This window comes from Clavelina lepadiformis, chromosome 9 (assembly GCF_947623445.1).
Source record: "Clavelina lepadiformis chromosome 9, kaClaLepa1.1, whole genome shotgun sequence".
In the NCBI taxonomy this organism is placed as follows: Eukaryota; Metazoa; Chordata; class Ascidiacea; order Aplousobranchia; family Clavelinidae; genus Clavelina; species Clavelina lepadiformis.
Genome location: NC_135248.1, coordinates 6169568 through 6196517, shown reverse-complemented (window position 1 = coordinate 6196517; position 26950 = coordinate 6169568). Strand labels below are relative to the sequence as shown.

Below are 26950 nucleotides of genomic sequence, written 5' to 3'. Positions count from 1 at the left end.
CATAAAAAACTTGCCTAGTAGTCCAGGTATTTCATATGCAATTTTTTGCTCAATAGTCTCATAATTGAGAGCTTCAAAGAAAACGTTGAGTTTCGCAAAATTATTTCTGCATTAAAAATTTATCATTTTTACTATTATGACATTTATTTACGCTGTTTGAAAACTGTTCTGTAAGTAACCATAACATTGTGGTTTCTACTACTTTTTTTTTATAACGGAAACTTGTCGGCATAATTTCAGATTATGTCTAATAATAATTTAATCAATAGCGTAAAAGATAAAAACAGACATAGACTAAACATGAAGAATCATAGTGGTAAGTTTTAATTGCAGTATATATGTTATACAGTAGATTTGCTACATCTCTTTGGTTCGTTTATGTGAAACGTCAAACAACCGAACAGAAAGAAAACTCTTTCAAAAACAATGATATATACTTTTAATGCCTTGAAATTAGAATAGCATTATGAGGCCTGAGACTTTCCTTTTCAGAGCTAATAAATATTTTATGACCCGCTTATTACCACACGTTTATATAGTGCTTTTAAATCAATACCGTTAATTCTCCAACTGACCTACCTTACGTAGTTTTCGGTTCGATTATATTTGTACGCAAGGTAACTTAGAGCTCGTGTACTAGGCAGCTGTAACGTTGACATTTCGAGGTTATATCTGAAACACCACAGTAAAACTTAAAATTATAAAATATATCTAAATAATAAACTAGAAGAGATTATATGTACCTCGTAACATTGCACGGAGTGTCGCATAGGCACTTTTTTTCATCTTTTTTCATCAGTTCATCCAGTTTTGGGTCAGCACATTCCTTGTATCTTTCGGGATCGCAAAATTCTGCATCACCTTTTTACAAATTTTTGGCACATGCAAGTTAAAATTTTAATCGTCACGCATGTGACATAATCTATAAAAGTGATATAAGCTACGTGGTATGTGGCGTGACCACCATACACCCGTATGAAATAATGATTTTCCGCTGCACTTTTACGTTCTTAAACATTACCTGGCATGTGGATCATTCGACAAGAACAACTGCGAACGATTTCTTTCGTCTCACAAGTTATCCTGCATGCAGATATACTATACATGTCATAATGCTGGTGCTTTTTTTTATCAATTCCTTTTGAGCAATTACCATAGGGCTTGGGCAAAAATGTTATCTATAAGTAGAAAAACATATGTATAGCCTAACTCGGTCTTGTAAAACTAAGCATGATGTGTAGCATTGTTACTAGAGTCAATACTACGGTGAATGATTAGGAAAAGTTTGGAGCAAATTTTGCACGCAGTCATCAGGATGACATTCCTATACCTTCATGCGGGCGTGCGTTTTTTCTGACAATAAAAAGCGATTTCGTGGTTTTTGGCTTTTGTTTTTGCTATGAAATTATCGTGGTAAAAGAGTATAAGTTAGTAAATAAAGTTTTTTTGATTTTTCTTTTTGCAATGCATCATCGGCCACCTTGATTTTATATAATCAGTACAAATACGTTTATAGTGGATGCAAATAAAAAAGCCGATTTTCTGAAAAATTCTGACGATAATTCCCAAACAACACTGCATCTGGCATATAATTCTTTGAACGGTATATGTTAATTATTACCCGTGTATTTAATGATAGCACGAAGTTAATTTCGATGATGCATATAGATAAATACAAAACAGAAAAAAACTATAGATCGTCTACACTTAGAACTGGTGTGCGTGAGCATTTTTACGCTTTTTGTCTCCAATAACAAGAAATATAATAAATTATTTCACCCTTTGCTCTTGTGTGGCGACCAATGTCTGGAAACCCGGCGAGATCCCAAAACCCAATTCATGAATAAATGGTGGTTCGGTTTGAACGTGAATTTGAACTTTGAATCCTGCCTCCACTGAAATTTCATCTAAATCGGTAAAAGACATCAAGAAAGATCAGAAAAGAAATTTGAATAACAGCAAAAGCTGACAACATGATTCTAATGTTCTGATTATTCTATTTATGTTACCACTTACTATAAAAGCTCCGAACATTATGCAACAAGCATCAGAAACTTTGTTGTGTCATATAGAAAAAAAAACGGACAAAAAGTAAGAGCATTGTAACACAATGCTTGATAAAGCGCCTTCGGGACCGGAAATTCTGATGTAAATAATTTTTGGTTGTTTTTTATTCGATGGAGACTGTTTACACTATAGGCAAGCGTGTGCATAGAAGGAAGTTACACTAATTCGAGAATTAGAGAATATTATTTTTAATTACGTTCAGCTTTCTAGAAAAGCGGTTGTACTATACGAGTTAAGTTGTACGGTACATTTGCCAATTTCATTCATCACTTTCTGTAGGGCACTGTTTGTTCACTTTTGCCGTTGTTCAGCGAAAATAAATTAGTCAATTCCTGACTGTTCAGCTATACCCTTTTGGTTGCGTAGTCTACAACGCGGTCGAACTTTGACAGCAAGAACTGATGTCCTCGTTACATCATCGCACCTGTTGAAATCCACGCTATCGCCACGCGCCAAACTACTATAACAAGCGACTAATTTATAAGAGGAAAATCTTCCTTCGTTCCGGTTCAGCCAAAACTGCTCTAATAAAATTTGCCCCATTAACCGGTGCTCCACCCCATATACCTGTTTCTGCCCACACTGGCATATACTCGTCTTGCTGCGTATCTAACAAGACCTCCAGTCCGTTATCGATTCCGCCTTTGAGTGTTGGCAAAGCAGGTCCATTCTTACCAGAGTTGAATGTGTAACACTTACCATATCGTGTGAAGATCTACAAAAATTCAATGGAAAAAAATTCAAAAATATGTTTAACGTTGGTTTTGTACATAGGCCTAATCTTAGAACACATATTCATTACCGGAGCCATGGTCAAACAAGATAGAATGTTAAAATTGAAGTAATTTTTACGTCTGGCTGTAATTCATATTACAGTATGAGTACTTTCGCATTTTTGTTTAGCATGTGTTATATATAGACTATACAGTATAAGACATATATTAAGCCATAAGTGTAACATATAAACCATTTACAATAACAACGTTCACAGTCTTAAATTTTTTTAAAGAAAATGACCTTCCTGCTTTCTGATACTCTAATTTCAATATACTACATTTTTGTGCTCACCTAAAACAACAACCATTTAAAATAACTTTTATTGTTTGTTAGTAAAAAACTACATTTTATAACTTGTTTTTACCGGAATCCATTCCTTTTTGTTCAAGCAATTACGTCCTCTATACAGGCAGCTTTTAATTATTCCAAATAAGGAATGTCCAGTACGGTCATAAAATTCAGACATGTTGAAATTGTTTTGTGTATTTTTTTGTAGTTGATTGGTGTAGTTTTCATCTCTCAAAGGTTTTGTCTTTTCGACAACAATAGGCCAGGTTCGGTTGTCCTTAAACCGCCTAATAAGATTGTTATTACTTGGTAAAAAGGTTTAAACTATCGTAAGTAGAGGAAAGTAAAGTGAGTTACCAGCTAGTTAAGACCTACGTACGGAAAATACTTGATTCTATATGGTATAGTTCATATACCCACATCTCTTTCAGTCTATGGTTATCATCTAATATTCCAAATATTGGATTTCCGACGTAGTAATAATCACGAGTAGTTATTTCCCCAAAACGAAATGAATTCAAGTTGCAAATGGTGATGGCAGGAAATTTCATTTTTACCGCCTCTTGCTCATCAAGTTTCGTTACGTGAGGGCGTTCGCTGTAGAATGCGTAACGATCGTATGCCTATAATTTATATATTCATTTTAAATAATTATAGTACAATATTGGTGACCGCAACCAATATAGCGCGAGTCATTTCATATTCATGGACATGGCTATTACTGAAAAATAAAAGAAAAGATTTGGACATTGACGTCTGGAAAACTTCATATACAAGAAATAGCATCAAATGACCTGACACAGAAATAAACTCAACGATGAGAAAAAAGCCAACGCCCACAGAGCTTTTCTTAAAGTGAATCCTCCAGGAACACAAATGTGGCTCATTCCGTGAAATGTAGAATTTGAGGCAAAAAACATTATGTTAGAAGGTTTAAGCTCCTTCTCTTTCACGTTTTCCTAAAATAGTTTTGTTCAAGTTATCTTGTTTACTAAAGTTCTACCATATGTACAAGCTAGTAATCTTCACTTCTTCAAATACTGTATCCTTCGTTGCACGCACCAAGTAAAACATTACCTTGGGAAAAACTGTGTCGGACTTGTCAGAAATTTGTTCATCGCGGATGACAATACCATTATTAAAAGAATGAGTATATTTTTCCCGATCTCCATCTCGGTCTTGCATTTCTCCAGAAGACTGATAAAAAGCTGACGGCTTCAAACCACAATGACATCTACGCTGACCGTTTCCTTTCGTGAAAGTAGTGGTGGTAAAATTGCTTTCATAATTTGGGTTGCATCTAGATGTGTCACTTTCGATATTCATGGTATAAAATGTACTTTATTAGAAACTACAATCCTGTGGTCTGGATACAGTCAAAGCTAAAAAAATAGCATAAATATACAACAAAATCTAACTATGCAGGCTACACTATACAAAAACTTAGCGATCAATTGTACAATCATTTATTTCGGCTATAATAAGATCAAACATCTCAACGGTTATGTAAGTAGAGTATTACGGAAGTTTAGTTGTCTATTGTGATTTTATCTATGTTAGACTTCTATAACAGATAATGGTTAACCGAAAATAGTAGTTTAAATAAAACTTGGCGTTTACGCCACACCCTTTCGAAGTTAAAACACATACGCAAATTTTTGAACTAAACGCTATATAAACTCCTCTTCTCATGCAGGTTAACATTCCATGTAGTATTGTAGTTGCCTAAAAAAATTAAGGTTCCACATATATCTTACAGTCAGCGATTGTTATTTTTGATACCAGGCTTAAGAACTTACCTGCTTACATGCGAAAGCCACACTTTAGTTAAACATATACAAAAAATGACATGAACTTGGTTATTTCTTATATGTTTTTTTATTGGTTTGCAGATGAAGTTGGCTATACGCTACAATTTACTTGCTCCTACATTATTCTTACGTAGAGATATTTATCCATATTGAATGAGTGATATTTTATAAGTAACCAGATAACCGGTAACCAGCTTTACGCCGGTACAAAAACATCCTATACTTTCGGTCTAAAAATTTAAAGAATTTTAAAAATTAATTTTTGTTTTCCCCCAATTAATCACTCGAAACTCCTTTCATCCCATTCATGCATTTCAAAGCATCACGCGTTACTCCTCAGCTAAATTTTAGTCAATGACCTGCGCTGACGGCTAATGACTTAGGTACTTGCATGATATAAGCCTTCCATACTTTTCATTCAAGGCTAAGTAGATGTTCATTGCGATTGATTTTCTATGCCAGAGTAAATTCACACATATTGATGTAGTTCGGCTGGTTTTATCCAGCAGAAACGAGCATACAAATTTATTTTACTATGCATTTTGATTGAGATTCTCGTTAGTTTTCAGAGATATTTTTTACAGGCTAAAGATTGTTGCTAGAGCCAAATTACATTGTTTAAACCAACCAATAACTGATTTCAACAAAGATGTAACTACTCAGACAGATACGACAAAATCACTGATTAATCTAGAGTCTAGATTCTAGACTGTCAAAAGTGACCAAAGCGAGATCAAAAGTAGCCTACACAACACATTACAAAGTTGAAAGCAGGTCGCCAGACTTATATTATTCAAACGTAATTCAAATCGACACTACCTCGTAAATGCACCTAAATGCAAATGCACTCTAAACCAGAACAAAATAATAGTAGAAAAGTACAGCAGCGTTTGAGAATAAAAACATAAGAACATCAACAAACATTAAAATACCACTCGGGCTTTTCAAAAACGTATGCTTGCGGTATTCACCCATGTTTCAGTACTTTAGGTAACATGTGGTTTATATACTTTGGTGCAAGAACTACTAATTCTTTCAATGGTGTGTGTGGTATAATAGTATTTTATGTGACGTGTGAGGTTTTGCTTTTACTCTTCCATCTTTTGACTGTCAACATTCATTTTTCGTAGCCTTGTTTTCCTGGGTGCCGATGCTATAGTTATAAAGCCCAAGGAACAAGAGTTATGCAAAGCTAAGCCTCTTAACATTTTTAAAAGCTTACAAAACTTGAATAATAAATTAAATCATTTTTATCAATCTCAGACCGCGGCCTTTACTGGGGTTGCACACACTCCATGCAAGAAGTGGCTATCAGATTCGTGAACATTGTCTGCTCCTTTCTAAACATATCTTCGCCATTACCAAAGATGTTAGTTACTTGTGACCTGGTCAAACTTTTTGCACCTTTCTTGCAAATCTTGCTGTTATTTCAAGTACTTTTTCCAACATTTATGCAAGTATTTTACAAGTATACAATGGCCTGAGGCCTGCGCTGACAACTTACTGACTGACTAAATTGACGCCTGAAAAATAGAAGGTTTCATTTTTATTTCGGTTTGTTTAAAAACAGAATACATTTTTTCACTGCCATTGTCTTTTTTTAACCAAAGATCGATGTTTTTCGGCTTTAATTAACAAGGATTTAGCCCATTAGTCAGTTTTCCTTGGGGAATATGTGTTGTGTAAAATGAAGTTGATACGCCACCTGCTTTGAAATCACCTAAGTCTTGCAGAGTTTAATGAATGACGTGTTTGACATTAGGGCAGATGAAATGATGCCTCGTTGTAGTTTGAAAAAAGTGATAATACGATTATTTTATATTATTCTAAAACTGTCCAATAAATTATCAAATTCAGCAGGACAGAACGTTGTTTGTACAATTGTTGTAAATATACACAATTTTACCAACGCAAGATATAAAGATTGTCAAGGAACATGAATAATTAATAATGATAGAAGGAGGCAAAATAACCTATCAGTCTCGTTGGCTGCTTCAGAACGCGAAGTATGGTTTTTTTTGTAGCCATCCTACAGATTTTTGTTGGAATTTTTTTAATAAGCTTTTTATGTGCAATATGTTAATAAAAAATATGTAGCAAATAAACAGAAGTGAAAACAGGCGTAGGCACCTGCTGGCATCGTGAAATCACTGGGAAACTGAAAGTTTAGAACAACAAAAACAAGTAATTGTTTACCAGCCTTACAGATATCGAAGCGACAAAAATGCATTAAGCTTATTTTAAATGTATCACCGAAAATTGTCTAATATTATGAATCTAACATGGCCTCTTACCTTCGACGAAATAATTCCATAGTACATACAAGATATAGAGCAAGGAGGAAATAAAAGTAACGGGTACATATATTTGTTTATAACTTCAATTTTGGATAATTTTCAGAGTTTATATGAGTTTAAGGAATAGCAATACGTGTAAATCAAATTCAATAAATTGCCATAGATCCGCTGTTAGGACTCCTTTTTTGTGGTATAGAATAGTTTTGAATTGGCGATAAAGGTAACGTCCCCATACGCTATAGTTCGTAAATTTCAACAGGTATTTAAGTCATAATAAAACACATCAAAAATGAATACGGTCGCACGCTGCGTAATGCAACAGCTATCGCAAATAACGTTAAGTTATTACAAAATCCTTGGGTTTGTCACTTTAACTAGAATTGCACTTGTTGAAACGTTACTATGTTTTAATTGTGATGCTTTGGAATTTGGTGAAGATTTTTATGTCAAAAAAATCTTTTTTCAACGCCTTTTCTTTAATGTGACATAAAATCATTTAAGTAACATCAAACTCTTCGTTAATAATGTATATAGGTCTAATACGTTAGCAATGAGTGACTTATGTCATTTTGCTCCATATTTATAAGTTTTAGAAAAAATGTCCACTGTAAATATTTAGTAAGATTTTGCAATGCAATGCGTATCAATTTATGGAAATAACAACGCTATTGCAAGCCATGCAGTCTACTTTAAAACCTTATTTATAAACAAATATACAACCTTAAAAAATATCACATGGTGTGGGGCTTATTAGCACAAAAATGCGCCACGGAATACAGCAAAGACAAGTTAGACAACAACAGTAGACTTCAGCTGGAATAAAAGCGCTTGTGTTGTGGTATTTGTATTTGTTAAGACGGTGATATAGGTTAAGTGAAAGTTATGTACTCGTAAAATACATAGAATCAATTCTACAAGTCAAGTGATTAATTTGTCCGAACAGGCATCGACGTACAGAGGTTTGTTCTACTACGCCATCAAGGGGCTAATCTGCTGCTTGCTGTAATCTGACGCTACTGATATAAAATAGCCAGCTTTGTTTCAACCAAGTCCAGTGTTGGTGATTTGGCTTATTTTTGAATTAGTTTTCTTTGTTATTTATATATACTTGCAAAACAAATCAATAAAATCAATAAAATCTTAAAGAGTGTTGCAACAACATAAGATTTATAAATGATGGTATGTTGATGTTCATCTTATAACTGCGACATAATTTTAAAAAGAAATATTAAATAGCACATTTTTTGTATGTAAGAAAATAACGGCAAAACGCAAAAGTATAATACGTCTTTGATACCTTTTTGTGATTGTTATTTGTTCATATTTAGGCAGTCAGTCAAATGGGTCAGTCAGACCGATCAAGCGTGGTTTTTTCTGTTCTGATGTGAATTATCGCAACCACAGCTCCACAGCACAAACAAGAATATCAATTGCGGTAAACTTTTTGTCGGCTCGGTAGCTGACCTGACCTATCTAGGATTATTCTGGTAGAGTAAAGCTTGTGATGATGTGTAATTGGTTTCGATACCCAGCGGTGCTACCGATGTTATAACCTTGAGCAAAGTACAAACGACATTTGGTCTTGTTCAATGGTTCTGATAAACAGTTACATATTCGGGTACAAAGAATACATAACAAAAAAATATATATAGATATAAGCCCGGTAACCAGTGTTCGAGTATTGGAAAATCACCTTTGAGTGTAAGTCTTACAAAGGTTTTTATTATATTCCGAGGGTAAAGACTCCAAAACCATTGTCCGTCACAATGATTGCTTTAATTACATGACGATGCCAGTATTTAGTTGGAAATTTTAATCGTTACGTAAGTATAACATTTACCTTTCGAGCAAGTCATTCTCAGTACTTGCTGTTGCAACGTGTTTTTGCTAAAAACGCTATGTCATTATTGTATTTAATTCTTTTGATATATAATTGCATCAAACTTAAACTCTATTTTGCTTTATCGAGAGACCTTTGGCGATTATATTTTAAATGTGGACAAAAAATCTGATTGACTATAAGCGCGGGTACCTGTACCCAGTGAATCAAGCCTGGAGTCGCGTACTTGACGTCACGATTTTCTGAAAATAAGGCATACCTTTAATCCTGCGAATAAGTTTACAATAACTGTTTATTAATTTGGGGGTATTATTGTTACGACTTAAGTGCATAAAAACATAGATAGTTTCATTTACAACAAACAAAGTACAGTGATGGAAACAAGCCAGGTCGTGATCGACACAAGTTAAATCAAGTCACTAACTGCGCAAGTCCAAGTCAAGTCGAGTCAGTATAGCGTATATCAAATCACGTCTAAGCCTTAACACATGCTGAGTCACAAACAAGTCACTATTTACGATTTATTTTTTGTTTTATGTCGATAATAAACAACTTTTTCAATACTCCTAACGTAATTATAAGCATAAAAATATGATTTTATCCAATTCCGAAGCTTTTGCAGATTCAGTAGAAGGTATTGTATAGTAATTTTTGATTAAATTCTTTGACAAATATAAAAACCTATTCTATAACGATTTGAAATAATTTGCTTTGCGACTCGAATCAAGTCAACCGAAATTTCTGCGGTAAAACGAGTCAAGTTGAATCTCTTAAACACTAAAACGCAAGTCAGCTCAAACAAAACAATCAAAGGATACTCAGAGATTTTAAGACAATGAACGAAAGAAAAGTTTTCAAAAAATATTCATTTCAAATTAGCTAAACATGTAAATTGTTTGTTTGATGACAAAAAGCCGCCATTGATTTACTGATGCATAATCCATTATGTACCACTGGCAGCCTGGGACAAGTCTATCTGAAACAAATTTTAATTCAGGTTTGCTTTACATTTATCCACACTTATAACTGCAACTTGTTATCAGCGCAGACTTCAATGAATTTAAAAATGCACTGAGAATCAGCACAGTAGGCCTAATCAAAAATGTTTAACACTTTTATTTACTGTTTACTCGCAAAATCATTAAATTCTTTCCGGAACGAAAAGCTCAACCATGCGTCGTCTTACTTTCACAAGAAAATTTTCAGAATGATCTTCACTTTACAGTGATTACAACTAATTTTTATGAAGTATTTTTCATTTTAACTCGGCTGATTCACTGTACCCTGGTCTCCCCTACCTTCTTTATCACTAGTACTACTACTCCCTTGTCTTGGCAGAGGAACTGAATTGCCTCGATGAGCGTTTTTTAAGCTATCCTGTAGGAAACTTGGTTACCAAAGGGATATTCATACCTAGTCAGGTCGAAAGCAAGATGTCAGACTAAAGGTGTTCCAAAGACGACAGCTATGAATACTCAAGAGAACCGCATCGATCGTCACGCTGGTTAACAAAAAACCGTTCGATCACAATCTTAATAACCTTCTGAACACATTTTTCCAACAAAGCGATGTACATTGATTTACTTGATAAAGAAAGGCCGCTGATTGACTTTTTGTGAAGTTTCGGCAATCTTTTTTTCTGTGATTGACGTTCGAAGTAAGGGGAAGCTGATCTATTGTGCGAGCTATGCGTGTTGTTGTAGTTGTCAGTTGTTAATTATTGCTTGATCGATTGTTCGTTAATCTGGCTCCATTGATAGCGCGTTCATTAATCCCTGATAGTTAAGCATCACAGTGTCAAAACTAAACTGTCAATATCTTGATTAATTATTATTTCTTATTGGTTGTCAACGTACGGTTGCTATTCTTTAGAGCAGAAAATAAAGCTGCATTCGATAGACTGTAAATAACAGACTGCCATATCAGACTGATAATATCAGAATTAACGCATTGAGCGCTGTAGTACGAATGACGTAATTCAGCAGTAATCAAAACTACGTCGTGTATGCTAAACACGGTCAACATATAGTACAGCGCTTGTTGAGAAACACACGAAATATTACACAAATAACATTATAATATCATCAGATCTGCACGAGAATTCCGTAGGAATATGGGCTAATTATGACAATTAGCACACTATATTTTCCGCTTACCACCTGCTGGTTGTATGTAAATTGCATTCTTTCAAACCTCAGATATTCCCAAGATCTCATAAAAGCATATGGTCTTACAGAATAAAGTGCATCGGAAATTTAGCAGACAACGATGTGAAAAACACTTTTGGGGGTAACAACTCAACAAAGTTTAGGAAGCTTTTTTATTGCAAGGAGGATGCTGAAGTAGAATGGATGCTGTTTTAAAGCGACGATTCTAACACCTCCTACCAGCGAGTGTGAGTGGAATCGGCTCAATGTAGCGAGCGATAGTGACAAAAGAACCCAAAGTATAACCAAAAGGTAATTAAAGAAGACGGAAGCACCACTGGGCTTCGAACACGGGCCACGCTATCGACCCAATGCTTTTATCAGTCTGCTACCGAATCACCGCCTTGGCTTCGCTTTTGATATAACGTATGATCAAGTTCCTCAAGATAAGCTCTGTTCGCAGCAGTAAGGAGTTGATGGCAGCTTGATAGTAGTCTTTAAGTCACAGTAGGCTACATTTTCCTTGAAGTTTGTCTCCGTTTGGACAGTGTTAACTCGACAACCATGTCGTAATAAGTTAAAATTATAAACAGAATACAGAATGAAAACATGTTTGAAAATTATAAGTAGAATGACAACTTGCCTAGAAGCAGTTGAAGTTACGACGAAACGAATTGCTATAAGAAGATTATGTAAGATGGATTGATTTGTTAGGTCGTAAGCATTTATTGCATCGGTCAATTAGGTCTCATTAAAAATTGTGATACTTCTTTCGGGGTAGGTTTGTAAAGTGGCCAACAAAAAGTATGGATACCACATTTTATTCTAGTAATTCTAGCAAGACATGTGTAAGTTGGTAAGCACAATGTAATTTGTAAGTTGTACAGTAGGCTAAAAAATTATTGTCACTGAAATTTGCACCTAACATAACAGCTACATCTAACGACTTCACCTTCGATTTCAACATTGCATTGCATTTTAACCGCGAAGAAGTGAATGCTAATATTGTGAATCGCTTCGATAACTGATTTACTGCCTTTACTTTCTTTAACAATGTTAATTACATTTTATCTACTAGCAGCGTTTATATAGAAGCTTTCTCATAAACACGTTTTATAATTACTGCAACCAGGGTAATGTCCTACTAACTACAGGTGAGGTAATATCGTTCAGATTTTGAGTTATTTGAAATTTAACCAACATCCTCCATTACTAAAATTTTACGCGTCTGCCCTTTCATGCGCATTGAGCTAGGCGAAGGTTGATTTCAGACAAAAAACCTGTCGTTTGCAGGTATAATAAACACACTCTATGGTCTATGACTCTATTTTAACCTATAGCCCAAAATGTGTTAGAGGCTGGTAGAACAACAGAGGTGTAGCTGGGGGCAGCCGTATGAAAGCACCAAATGAGGTCAGAATTTTTCATAATACTTACAAAATAGCAAATGTGATGGTGACACTGAAGAATGATTCTCTAGAATAGTTACATTTTCCAGGTTCTTACATTACAACGTTGTAAAAATAAATGTTTTAAGATTGCTTTTGATAATGACGTCATTATGAGTTCTTTTTTTATTTAGGTTTACATCTGTCGCAGTTTGTCAGTAAAGATGGTCCGGCTGTGTAATGCTGCTCGCTAGTCGCATTAGTCCATGGTAGGGTGGACAATGCATTGTTCCGTATAAGTAAATGTATATCAGCTATTGTATGTATCAGCATTAGAATACATAAGTAACTATAAACAAAGTTTTTTGCGGAATCCGACGATCCGCATGCACTGATAGAGAGTATAGGACTATAGGTGTTCGGTAACCAGTTCTATGAATGGATTCATTTCAAGAGAACATTGCAATCGCTGCAAGCTCATTCGCCAGTTACTTGCATTTAAAATTAAAAAAATTAAGCAGCATTTCTGCTGAAAAACTCAATCGATTGGGATGCCAAAGTTCTCGATGAGATAAACGTGCTGAATTTAACCAGCTTTGACAAATTCAAATCATTGGAGGTTGAAGGTTTGTTCCGAACTTATGAAAAGTTCAAGAAAATTACAGATTGTGGAGGTCATAGGGCAACTGCTAAATATCATTGTATTTTCTATGTGATTATTTAAATTCATCTTTACCACAAGTTTACGAAAGCATCAACCGTAATGGGGTTTTGCTTTATATGTATAAAATGTCAAGATTGGCAGACTTGCTTTTGCTTTTAACCGTTTCGTTTACGCTCGACACCACACTCAATTTCAAAACATTCTTCTGATCGTTCATAAATCTCATCCAGACATGACCGATGAATTGGAAGCGGGAAAGTTTTTCCATGTCACATTGATAGCACGAAGCAGAAAACGCAAAAAGCAACTCCACTTTGGAGAGCAATATGTCTCTAGCAAGAGACAGATATCCAGTGCATAGTTATTGACGACACAATTTTGGATTTGCCTCACGAATTACGAACAACATTTGGAAAAAAATTTATTTTCATTCTGTAGAGGTTGTGCCAGTTACAGTGTAAAAGAGTTGACATTGTCTACAATAGATCAGTGACTCTACCGATGAAGAACTGTGAGAGAGGAACAGACGTTCTCTGGATGCAAATGAGCGATCTTTTACCTTCTCCTTTGACTGCGCTCGTAGAATTTAAACTTGGCACTCTGATTCTATTAAAAGTTTAAGAAATTATTGCTTTAAACTGTAACTTGTGTCTTTTTTATAGTTGAAGATTGGAGCAAGGACGCAACGCAAGATATTGTAAAGAGCAAGAACATTTATTTGGAGAAATACGAGACCTCTGAAGAAAAATACGCTTTTAATATAGAGTATTTGATAAATAAATAGTAAGATTTGAAGAACCTTTACTTGAAAGTCAGCACGAAGAAGCCGATTCTGGTATGTTTTAACTCAACTCCATCTGACTCAGCTTTACACAGCACACAACGTTGTTATTTAGAAAAAATTTAACACCTATCCCAGCAGTGGCATGCATGGTTAAAGATGTGTGTTAAGTCAAATAATACTCTTCGTTGGATAAATGTTTCGACAAATTCACGCTTTCACAGGATGTGACTTTACTAGATCTTTCTGTATATAAAAGAAAAAGTAAAATTTTCTTTGGAACTGTTTCATTATTTTTTATGAAGTGAAAACAATTGTTGTTTCTAAAGCGTATTGACTGTGTGTAGATAAACATTAGGAAGTTGGCAGTGATCAAAATAAGTAAAAATAAATTAGTGGAGGTTAGGGCAAAAGATTTCCCGAAAGGTTAGAATGTATTTTACAATAAATAATTGCAATTTACAGACGATAATTAAATTCGCAAACCAAAATTCTTTTTAAAAAAATGCTAACTTTAAAGAAATGCACTAAAATTTTCGTTTGGAAGCAATTTGCGTTATGTCGTTTATGACGTAACAAGCAATATCTTTTTTAAGGAAAAATTTTATCGTGGTACCTTATATCAGGGCTTCTCAAACTGTTGGGGTCGAAAAATGTAATTTTGGGCTCGTGAAACAAATTCAAATTTTATAAATTGTATTGTTTTCGTTAATTTTTTATTCGTTTTACTGTTTCCGTTACGCAGTTCTTTAATTACTGTAGTACTTTTGTGGATTGTGTGCATTTGTATGATTTTGCTATAGACGAAAATACCATTTGAGATTTGTAATTGGACGTTTATTGTTTTAATATCATTAGCGTATAGGGAACCCATTGCTTCAGGGGTCGCATAGAATTTTATTTTCTAAAATGGGGTCGCAGAAGTAAAAAGTTTGAGAAGCCCTGCCTTATATGACGTATGTAAGTTGTCCAATTCGCGTAAATAAAAGGCCGTGGATTGAGAAACACATCCGCATTTTTAGTCAGCGAAATCAATTTTAGTAATGGCACCCTTTCATTTGGGGACGTTTCATTGTGGTACTTCATGACTTAAATAAGTACCTAAGTTGGAGACAATTGAGGTTACGTCACGTCCATCCGCCCCAGCGACGAAACCGCTGGCCGATGAATAAATGTTAATTTAGACACCATTTATCAACACAAATCATCAAACCTTTGGTACTCGATGACGTAGAACTTGAGAGCTCTCGAAAACATTGCCCTATTTGTATTTTCTACTGCACTCAAATAGCTAATGATTACAGGTAAAGTTAGCTTATTTATACTATCCAAACAAAGGTGTACCGTTCCAGGTTACCGAAAACTACAACCTTGATTGTCACGCATCTTTATTTTGCTTCTTTCCTTCTACTTTACAGTTACACCTTGAATCCTAACAATGCAATATTTTCAAATGATGTTGCTATCTAAGTCACAATGTTTGCATGGAAAAGCAAAACCCTTCACTCAACAAAACGACCGTAAATGAACCTTCTAAACGGCCAACAACTTTAACCACTGGACTATGGACCAAGCTATAAGCCCCGCTATACGTATACAAATGTGTATTATATTTTCTTTTAGTATTAAATATTCCCTGTTAATATATATTACATTGCATGTAGACCATGGCTGATTTTTAATTCCAATCGTCTTTACTCAAAACATTTTCGTTATAGATTTTCTCTAGTAATCTTTTTTTTCATTTATATGCTCTATTTTTTTCATAGTTTCAATGTATAACACTGGTCAACATGATTTTTGTTGCAGATTGTGTTTGGGTCTTTTTTACCTAAATTGGGGGCGCTGAATCCGAATCTGGCGTTATTTTGTTTCTATCACATCACGTTTTTGAGATAATATATAATTTATATATGTTCATTATAAAATAATACTGCAAATCAGAGACCGCCTTGAAATGTAGAGGTTGTTTTAATCAGAACTGCTGGAAGGGTTAATCATGCAAAACACGAACACAAAGCCTCGTGTTCAGTTAAAAAACATCACTAGAAATTGACCGTTGAACATTCAATGTAATGCCACAATCTTTAAGAACTCGAAAATTTTCGTTTTAATGGCTTTCGTTTGTGGTTAGTAGTGTAAATTTCTCTCTTCAAATTCCAGCAGTAATCTGCCATCATGTGGCAATCCCATCGGCCCTGGTAGCGCTCTTCCATAACTCTAATATCTTGGTGGAAGAGCTCACCTTGTTCTTCACTGACATCCCCAAGGTTTTCAGGAAAGTAATCTAAATGATTTTTCAGAAAATGGAACTTTATGCTCATATTGCATTTCATCTCTTGCATGCTGGACAACATTTCTTTTACGAGGTCTCGATAGTTCTCTGCCTTTCTGTTGCCAAAGAAGTTACTAACAACTAAAGAAAAAGCATTCCATGCCCTTGCTTCTAATGTGTTCATTGATGCTGCAAAATTTGGATCTCTGAGCAACTGCCTTATTTGTGGGCCACTAAAAACTCCAGCCTTTTTTTTTCTTCACTAAGACTTGGGAAGGCTTGGCATATGTACTTAAAGCAATCTCCATTGTGATCAAGGGCTTTAACATACTGTTTCATTGCGCCAAGTTTGATGTGAAGTGGCGGCAGGATGATCTTCTTGGTATCCACTAACGGGTTATGAATGATATTTTTTTCTGCAGGTGTTAAACTGCTCCTTTCTGGTCACTTATCTTTTATCCAATGCTCATCTTTGGCTCTGCTATCCCAGTAGCAGAGAAAACAAGGGTATTTGGTGTAACCACCTTGCTGTCCTAACAGAAAGTTCATCATTTTTATGTCTACACATAATCCCCACCCATGATCACTGTACTTCAGTGTTTCCAGCACATTCTTAATGTTTTCATACGTCTCTTTGAGTGTCACAGAATGTCCTACAGGAATCGATGCATATTTATTTCCATTGTGAAGTAACACGCACTTCAGGCTTCGTTTTGAGCTGTCAATAAACAGTCTCCACTCATCTGGTTGATATTTGGCTATTCCTAATTGCAAAAGAAGACCTTCAATATCATGGCAATAAACCAAAGATCTTTTAGAAGAAAAATAGTTCAGAATTAGCTTTTCTCGATTCCGATAAAACGTGACAGAACATCCAAGCTGGAGAAGGTTTTTTTCCTGGAGCCGTGAAGCTAGCAGTTCTGAGGCCTGTTTGGAAAGATTTAAATCACGGATTAAATCGTTCAGTTCCGACTGATTGAACAATAAGGGTTGCTCAGAAAAGGAGCCCAAGGGTTGAAAATCTAAATCTGAAACTTCTTTATCAGTTTGTGAAGAATCAGAGGATAACCTAAGCTCTTCTTCACTACTTTCGGGCAGATGAGTAAAGGTAGGCGCAGGTATTTCGTCATTGTGTGCAGTAGGACGCAAAGCAGAGGCAAGATTTGGATATTGCAGCTTGTGCTTGTTCCTCTTGTTGTAACCTTTCACACTGACACGACAAAAGTAGCAATCATCGAGATGATTTTTTTGTTCTTGCCAGATCATTGGTATACCAAACTTCAGATGTTTGTCCTTGCCCTGAGACCAAGATCTCAAACTCTCCACGCAACTTCTGCATACTTTATGAGGGGTCCAACTTTTATCTTGGTCCCCTAACTTCACCTTAAAGTAAGCGAAATAAGACCTTTTCACAAAATCGGTAATTTCATGTCGTTGAGAAGAGACAGTGAAGCAACCACAAATGTAGCAAAAAATATTAGGGTCATTGGCGCATGTACGCTTTTTGACAGCTGACATAGTATTTAATACAATCCAAAATTACAGCTCAATAACACAAACTGACTCCATAAAGTCAATGAAAGTATACTGCGAAAATTACACCCTGTCTTTCGTATGGTTTCAAGTTAGCAGAGTAAGCAGAATTAGCCCGATAAGCACATTAAGCGTGATAAGCAGATTAAGCATGATAAGCACGATAAGCAGTTTGGTTCTTTGGATAAGCAGACATCCTGTGTCTTTTAATGTTTCAAAACAAGGTTATATGACCACACATTTGGGTTATTTGCCAAAGCGCATAATTTTATTTTACCTTGTACGAACAATATTATGTTTATCGTTTACAATGTTTATGTTTTACTAAAGAGCAAGGTGCTGTCATAAAAAGCATTTATAAAGCCGATTAAGTCTGCAGGGCAGATGTATAAAGATAAAGATGGTAACTAAGTAATGAACTACCAAAGAAAAATGAATGCGTTCACATATATTTTCGAAATTCGAAAAGGGGTCCGTGATTGAAAAAGATTGAGAACCATTGGATTAAAGTTAACCGAAATCTCTGTCATTCAGTACTACAACAAAAATTTCAGCCGAGGTTTCATCATAGGTGATTTCAATAACAATATTTGATCTGTTGCTGTTATATGCTCACCGTACCGTCGCTAATGAAAGTCAAAATTTGATCAATTTATGAAATTGGGGAAAATGCGCAGCGAAAAAACCTGACGTGATAGAGCAATTCTGAGCTCAGAATTGGATTCAGCAACCAAAACTTATCCTAAATCAATCATCAAAGTTCATGCAACTAAAAATTGTTTTGTTTTTGTAGACCAGTGTAATCTATTCTATGGTAATAATTAGTGAAGAACATTATGTTTTTAAGGCGGTAGCCTTAACGGTCCTGTTGGTATCATATTAGCACTCGATCTGAGTTATGAAATGATTTCGCCCCCTCATAAAAATTACTTTACAATAAAACTTCATTCAACAATTTGCTTTATTCCTACATTATACAAAGTAAAATATTTGCTTTGTACATGGACTTGGAAAGCAAGATTATACAAATCAAAGTAATGTGTTTGCAGAAACATACCTCTGTAAAGTTTTGTGCCGTGCAGGTTTGTGCTCTATACCTACAACTGAGTAAAAAGTCTTCAAGGTTATGTCCAGTTCTATTGTAAAACTCCATCATATTTAAGTCTTTTTTCCTGTTAATAAACGAAAGCATGACAAAATAGTGATCGAATTTCAATCCAAGTACAAATAATCACATGTAGACCTATACCAAAATGAAAACAACCTCAGAATCTATTGTTAGACACGATGTTAATGACAAACGCAAAACACTTACTTGAATTCAGTATCGAAGTTTGTTAAATTTTTCATCTGTTTCTTCAATTCGCGTAGATTATCTTTTATGCTACTAGGTTGACTTTCAACTTGGTCCAATTCTTCATAAAAAGATGGTCTAATAAGCTTGTTTCTTTTATCGAGGAATCCGAGCCAATAACCTTCGAACAAGGTTACTTTTAAATCATAAAATGAATCATACATGCAGTCACAAAATCAGTATGTAAGTTAATTATATTGAATACATGTAGACTTCAGAAAAAACATTGTGTTTTTTAAAATTCATTTCTTTGTTTTCCCTGAAATTATGTACGCTCACATTTAATTTTTTTGATAGGTATTTATATGGCCTAGCACCGTCAATGCGTTTTTTTTCTTGGCGTCAAATTTGTGAAAAGCAAAACAAACGTTAGGGGTTTTATCTTGTTTACGTCGTCATCAGATGTTTGCCAGTATAGTTTGTTTAATTTTATGATACCAATAAAAATGAAAAGTGTTACGAGTAAGGTGCAAACGAACCTTCTTAACAGTAATCTCTTAATTCTTATATTTTCAGTGGACATTTAGTGTCGTAACCCGACGTTAAACTTAGGACAGTTACGATTCCTACACCAGGTAAAATGATTTTATAAATGGATATGCATGTGTGGTCGATTTCTGTTATAGGCCTAATATCGGAATTAATCAACTTAAATCATAAAATTTGGTATCACCTTCATAAGTGACTACTTTTTTACCAATATGAATTTTCTGTTTTAATCCATCGTTTTTTCTTTCTTTTGCGAAAACATAATTATGATAAAAATCCAAAGTTTATATGTATTCGTTACATTAGATTACAGTAGCTCAAGTACAAGAAAACACCACTGCCGTCTTACCAGCATTAAACATATCATTCTTAGTAATCTTGGTGAATCTGAATTCGTTCATATTGCATATTGTGACAGCTGGGAAAATAAGCACTTTTTCTGCAACTTCATCAAGCCTTGTAACGTGAGGTCGTTCAAGATAATAACGTACTCTGTTAGAACTCTGACAAAAAATACGAGCATATTATTTTAATTGCTATGAAAGATTTTGAGGATTTCATAAAATATGATAGATAAAACTTGAAAGTTTTTGTCTCTTTTATGCAAACTTGGGGAAGTAAAACGATAAAAGGCAATTTTTTAAAGCAAAGGTTACAACAACATCGGCTATAGGTAGTGGTTGCATTTTTAGATGTACTTTAGAATTAGTACAACTAAAGTTTAGATGTACTGACGCCGTAAGTTTTCAAGCTTAATATACGCTTTATCAATAAAAGAGCAAATCATTCACTACACGTTGACAAAAAGAGGTGAACTGGTACAACTAAAAAGTAGCAGCGCTGTTGCAACCGTTGAAATATAAAGTCGTGCTGCTGTGCAGTTCTGTCGATGTGTTAGCCGACATTTGTTGAAAGTCACAGACAGACGGTCAGACAGACAGACGGTCAGACAGACAGACGGTCAGACAGACATGTGGCTACTAATGTAATTGTACTGTAATTGTTTATTTTCTAAGTATGCCTGTTTCTAGCTTTATTGAACTTTTATTAATCCTTAATTATGGAATCCTTCTTAAAAACCGCCAGAGATGTAAGAGGACAAGGAGAATGGCGCTTGACGGTGCTTATGGTCCACTTATTGTTTTAGTCTTCTAGCGCTCTAAATCGTCTTATAGTTCTAAGGTCATGTAAGAAATTTTTGGAAAAATACAATTTATTACATGGGAATGGCTCACATGAAAGAGAGTCACGCGACGAAAATGTAAACATAACTTTCCAATAAAATGGCATCACCCTAAAGCACGGCTTTTGCAAAACAAAAGTAAATATTCTACCAAGTCCAAAAAAACTTTGACGTGGCCAAAATAACATACAGTGCTGGCAAAAAAAATCTTTACATTCATTTGGCAAAAAAAAACTTTACATGAAAAATCAACGTTTGTGTTTTACTTACTGTTCCTGCCAAAAGCATTGCGTCACAAAAACGCTTCTGTTTACGTCATAATCTACTATGTTGCTATATTTCACCGCAAAGAAATTGCTCTGCGTGCTTCGTGTTGTGTTGCAGCTTGGTGAATAGTAAGGTGGGTAAAATCGGTCAATATTTTTCAATTTCTTGAAATTTTGAGGATTTGGAAATTTTATTGCAAAAACGAAAATGGGTCGAAAGAAGATGCAAATGGCAGAAAAGTCTCGTGCGTTGACTTTGTTAGAGAAGGGATATTCTGTGATTGCTGTAGCCAGAGATATTGGGGTCTCAAGAGAGGCCATTTATCAGTTAAAAAGATCGACGGCGTCATTTCCACCCGGGATGGTACCGAAGAGGAAGTCAGGCTCTGGCGCACCTAAGAAGACCTCGCCAAGAACGGATAAGCTTTTGAAGCGTGAAGTAAGATCATATCCGTCTATAACCTCGTTTGAATTGAAAAACAAGCACCCAGAGCTTCTCAATAGCGTCTCCACCAGGACAATTCGTCATCGACTGCAAAAGGACCTTGGTCTGCCATATCGCCGTGCTGCCAAGAAGCCCATGCTTACTGCAGCTATGAAGAAGAAAAGACTAATTTTTTGCAAAAGATATAGACATTGGACAGCTGAAGAGTGGAGAAAAGTAATGTTCAGTGATGAGGGCACTTTTAGACTGGTGAGGGGAGTCCTAAAGATGGTGCGTCGTCCGAGTACCGCATCACGGTATGACCCTAAATATACGGTTAAAACGATGAAATACCCTGGCAGTGTAATGGTGTGGGGTGCTTTCAGTGGAAATATGGGCCGGGCAGGTTTGTACTTCCTTCCGAGAAATGTAACAATGAAAGGAAGCAATTTTATCACTGTTTTAAAAGATCATCTTCTCACATTCTGGAGGATTCATCAGTGTGATCATTTCATGCATGATGGTGCACCAGCACACAAGTCGAAGATCGTAAAAAACTTTCTTAATGAGCATAATATCGAAGTTTTAGAGTGGCCTGGTAATTCGCCAGACCTTAATCCGATTGAAAATGCATGGAATGTCTTAAAAAAACAAATTCAAGAGAAGCGGCCAAGCAGTATCAATGATCTTCAGCATGAGCTGAAAAAACTCTGGGTAACCCTGGACTCCACCTACTTTGCCGCCCTTGCTGATTCCATGCCCAGAAGGCTTCAAATTGTAATAAATTCCAAGGGCGAGATGACAAAGTACTGATTGACAATATTTTATGTGCAATAAAAGACATAATTTGTGAAGTCCTTTCGTTTGAATTCTTTGTAAAGATTTTTTTTGTCTATGTAAAGATTTTTTTTGCCAGCACTGTACTTATTCCCACCACTGGATTATAACTAGCAATAATTTAGGACCATAGTCGGGTCGTAGTTAGCTGGGGGCACCAAGGGCAAAGTTAAAAAAAATTTTGAAAAAAGTACCAAATTACTTTTTTCAAGACGTTTTAGTCGGTCTCGGCACTCGGTACTTTTCACGAGATAATTTCAAAATTTTAACAAGTATATTTTCAAAAATACATACTAATTAATTCTTAACACAATTTTAGCATCTGTTTATCTTTTTTAGTTTAGAAATATCAAGTAACATTGCAATCGATTAACGTCACACATGCTTTGACCTGGAGTAACCTTTACTGGGGGCATAACAGCGGCAACATTGCATTTGCAGCAGCATCTTTTACACATCCGAGTACCGACAAAGTACCGATCTACTTTTTTAAAATAGTACTGAATGCCGGAACCGTCGGTACTTTTTTGCCAAGTACCGGTACCGTTACCGACGGTACTTTCAAAGTACCAAATGCTCATCTTTGCGTGTGTGCTTCGACAGCTTGCTCTCGGGAAAGAGGAGAAAAATTAGCGATGGGTTTAACGCGGGCGTTCGAGGATTTTGAAGGAGACACTCAAAAAAGATATCGAACTATGACTCTTTGGATCCCCTATCGGCTTTTTGATCGCGACTACAATACCCTTCTCCATAGTTTAGGGATTTTATGATGTCGCAAGCTGGAAGGCGGGAAGCTACCCTGCCAAAACTTCATTGCAGGACGAGCATGAAGTATAAGCCATATGGTTAGACGCTGGAACTGGGACTTAACCTGGCTTTGTTTTTTGGAGAGCAACGGCAAACTTACTTGGGGAGAAATCTCCAGAGAATTTTTGGCCGCCAGATTTTTCTGCCCTTCACAGGTCAGACACTTATCTTGCGACAAGTTTAGAAGACTTGCTTTATCTTTGCCCATGTATCCAGCTTATCACCAGTTGAGTGGCGATGATGTTAGAAAAGATCATACACGAGCAAGGAGTGTGAGCTAACCTCATAGTAAGGTTATTTAGGATACTCGATGCCTTTGCGACTTGGGTATGAGTTGATGTTGACAGATTCCCTTCACGTTCACCGCGCAACTTTCTTAGCATTGAACTTCTCCGAGATGGTGCGGAAGCTGTTTTGTGGGAAACGGAGCCTGGAAAAGAGTACTACAAAAAGAATGGTAATAGGACTCACCTTCTGAATCGTAGCACTGAGACTAGTTGGGGCTGCAGCCGCATGGGATGAATTTTTTTGACAAAAGTACTAGGCCGCTGCAGAAGTCGTGGTAAGCCGGGTCCGGACTTGGAAGATCAGTGGTAGGCTTGAAGCAAACTCGTTAGTAATAAAGCTAAAACATTTGCAATCGGCCTTTGGTTTGCCTGGAACTGATGTCCGAAGTTCGCAAGCAGTGATATGCGAGAGTTGATGTAGGGACCGCAGACCGCATTGCAGGAATTACCCACATTTGTTTGGTAATTGATTGTCAGCATGAGCACTCGCGAATGCCAAGTCAGAATTTGTTCCTGTTCCCCAGCGTCCTAGGAAAAATGTGGCTTCATTCTTCGGGCTAAAGAGAAGGGCCAAGTTGTTTTTGACTGCCCAGGAAGCCAGAATATAGGCTGGGGGAAGGGAACAAAGGAAGTGACGAGGGTGGGGCTTATAGACGTTGATGATGTTATAGCGGTATACTATTACCCCATCCAAGCATTCTCTGCCGTCGCCAGAGATTGACTAACAAGAGACCATATGATAGGCTCTTAGAATGAAATGTGGTGAGGCCATTGTCCCTTGTTTTAATGTGAACCCAGCAAGCGGTTTTACAACATACGTATGTTTGGGAATAAAGAGTGACTAATGCTGTTTCCAAGAAACTACAATAATGTCTAATCTCGAATGGCATAAAAGCACAATAACGAAAAGTGCAAAATAAAAAAGAAAACTGGAGATGGTTCAGCGTTGACAGTCATTCAATGTATAAATAAATTTTAGTTTCAATTGTTTGGAATTCTGAGGTACGGGGCAAAATTAACATTGATGGAGGAGGTTGTGAGTAATAACATACAAATAAAATAATAAAATAATAATTGAGAAAAATGCTTTAAAATATAAAAACAAAACTTATTCCTAAGTTTGGAAATCACCGAATAGAGCACGAGAATTTTTTTGTGGATCATTGATGGTCCATGTGGACCACGCTAAAAACTTATGGAGAAATGGATTGGAGTAAGCTATGAAAAGCCTATATATGCAGACGCAATACTTTCAAGTAATTGTGATTGACTGATTGTTGAGCCATTGACTCATCTGTAACAATTCCGACGATAACAATTGTAATGTCGGCGGCAGAAATATGATCTCAAAAGCACTGGAAAATTATTGTGACACACGAGTTGCCAATAACAATTATACATGGCAGAAAGTAGAAACATGGTCAGAAAACAACCACTTGCAAACAATGCTTAACACATTCTTTCAAGGGGAAGAAATTCCTTCCGTAGGCCCCCATTTCTCGGCCTATTTAATTTTCGCTGTGTCTTTCCATTGACACCAACTAAAGCAACGGTTTTGTGCTAAAATCCTAGACATAAATTGGGTTCATTGGCACCTATAGGATCAGTTTTGTGGCCATCCATAAAAAAGTGCATGCCATCCCGTTCTCTTACCACAATAGTACAGGGTTTTCAAATTTGAAAATTATTAATTATCTTATCCTTTTGTACTAAAAAACCTGTGAAGAAAAATGACTGAAAGCTTTAATACTTGGAAGCAATAAAAACAATAGATTCAAATCGTATCGCCTATTTTCGCCATTAGCTGCTCAAAGCAAGAATTGCAATGCTATAGTCGATATAGCAAGTTAAAGAATAAGAAAATGCTCACAAACGATTGATTATTTAAACGATTGGAAAAAGCGGAAAAAGATTCAAGCAAGGGTTTAAAACTTGCAAGATAACGAAAATGTAATTTTACTATAAGATAAAAACATATAGTTAAGCTTCCAATTAGACGAAAGTTTGATAAAAACAAAATATAGCTAACACAAAAGTATTACAAACAACAAATTCTGAAAAAAGGTACGCAAAAACGTAGATGGTATGTTCGCCAACATTACTAGTCGCAATCTAAATAACAAGTAATGTAATTTGTTATTACTTATTAGTATAGCAAGGAATACTTTGACATGGACAACAATTTATAAAGAGAGAAGACAGTAAATGAGAGTTAAATATGAAGCAAACAAATCTCTTACATAAGTATAGAGTCAAGAGAACAAAATGTAATCATTTGTTGTAAGCAAATTCGTTGCGTTGCAACAAAAATTGAAAGTCAAAATGTATATCTGTTGTATTTATGTTATCTCTGTATAGGCTATATAGACATTCAAGTATAGACTATTTGTGAAAACTCACCTGAAACAAGAGCAACGTAAAACTTGCAACAAATGCAACGCCCCAAACAAATTTTCGTAAAAATGAATGGTGTAAAGCAAACATGTGACTGAAACCATGCATTGTCGATGAGGCAGAGAAAACATGGATATTTGATGGCTTTTCCTCTTTTTCGGAGGTCTGGCTGCTCAAATCAAGAAAGCTGTGTTCATAAGAAGGGCTGGATGTTTTATCGTTCTCTTCAGGTTCTTCACAATTTCTTATTCTTGCAGAAAGAGTTTTTAAATGTCTGTCGGTTATTTCTGACATTTTATTTAATTACATATAATCCTTAATTTACATGTAAGTGCCGAAAGACATACAAAAATGTCTGCAAAACAAACGTAAAGCGCATGAGTCTTTAAATACTGATTAAGTATGGATATTCAAATAGTATGTGAAATTGTAAATATACTATAAGCTATACTAAAATACAATGCTCTGTAAATACAATACTCTGCTTTGAAGTTTTTTTACAAAGTCTGAGCAATTAAAACTGGTCTCTTGATAGCAACTTAACTAAATTCCACGTCATATATACTGTAACTTGACACTTTGTTACCTGGTTTGATTTTAACAACAATCTGTCAATTAATAAGTAATTCGTTTCAAAAGCCTGTCTCTGGTCCTTCAGGAAAATGATTACCGCTAATGTCGTTGATGTACACGTCCAAATATTCAATATTTAAAGAAAACTATTGAATTGGTCTGGCCAGCAACATGTTTATCATGAGGCATTGTAACGTCCAACACGTACCTATAAAAGACAAATAGTTTCAACTTAAAACTGAGCCCTGGATAACCCATGTATTGCAAGTCCATTCAATTTCTTTTTCTGACATGACACATCATTAAAATCTCATCAGTTAATCGATTTTTGCTGGAGATATGTGATCCATTGTTCAAAAACAAAAATCGATATTCATTGGCCGCCCGGCAGCAAGGAAAACAAATGTTGCAATTCAAAACTTGTGCTAAGCTTATAACCGATTTAGGAATATTAAAAACTTTACAAAT

The 26950-nt window shown here is 35.6% G+C and overlaps 1 protein-coding gene across 2 annotated transcripts in view; it reads right to left on the bottom strand.

Moving 5' to 3' along the window:
- LOC143471241 (acid-sensing ion channel 2-like) overlaps nt 1-26257 on the bottom strand; it is a 28308-nt gene extending 2051 nt beyond the window's left edge. The window contains exons 1-10 of one of the 2 annotated variants that reach the window (XM_076969652.1): nt 25916-26257; nt 20061-20214; nt 19184-19343; nt 18926-19040; nt 2635-2782; nt 1780-1907; nt 1022-1178; nt 744-861; nt 580-672; nt 15-106 (exon numbers count right to left, since the gene is read on the bottom strand). In XM_076969652.1, coding sequence (XP_076825767.1) covers nt 15-106; nt 580-672; nt 744-861; nt 1022-1178; nt 1780-1907; nt 2635-2782; nt 18926-19040; nt 19184-19343; nt 20061-20214; nt 25916-26203 — 1453 coding nt within the window. In that variant the 5' untranslated portion in view covers nt 26204-26257. Of the gene's footprint in view, nt 1-14; nt 107-579; nt 673-743; nt 862-1021; nt 1179-1779; nt 1908-2634; nt 2783-3208; nt 3420-3552; nt 3756-3926; nt 4092-4209; nt 4792-18925; nt 19041-19183; nt 19344-20060; nt 20215-25915 lie in introns of those variants that run through there. The other variant, XM_076969651.1, reaches the window with a different exon arrangement.
- Nucleotides 26258-26950: the final 693 nt, after the last annotated feature.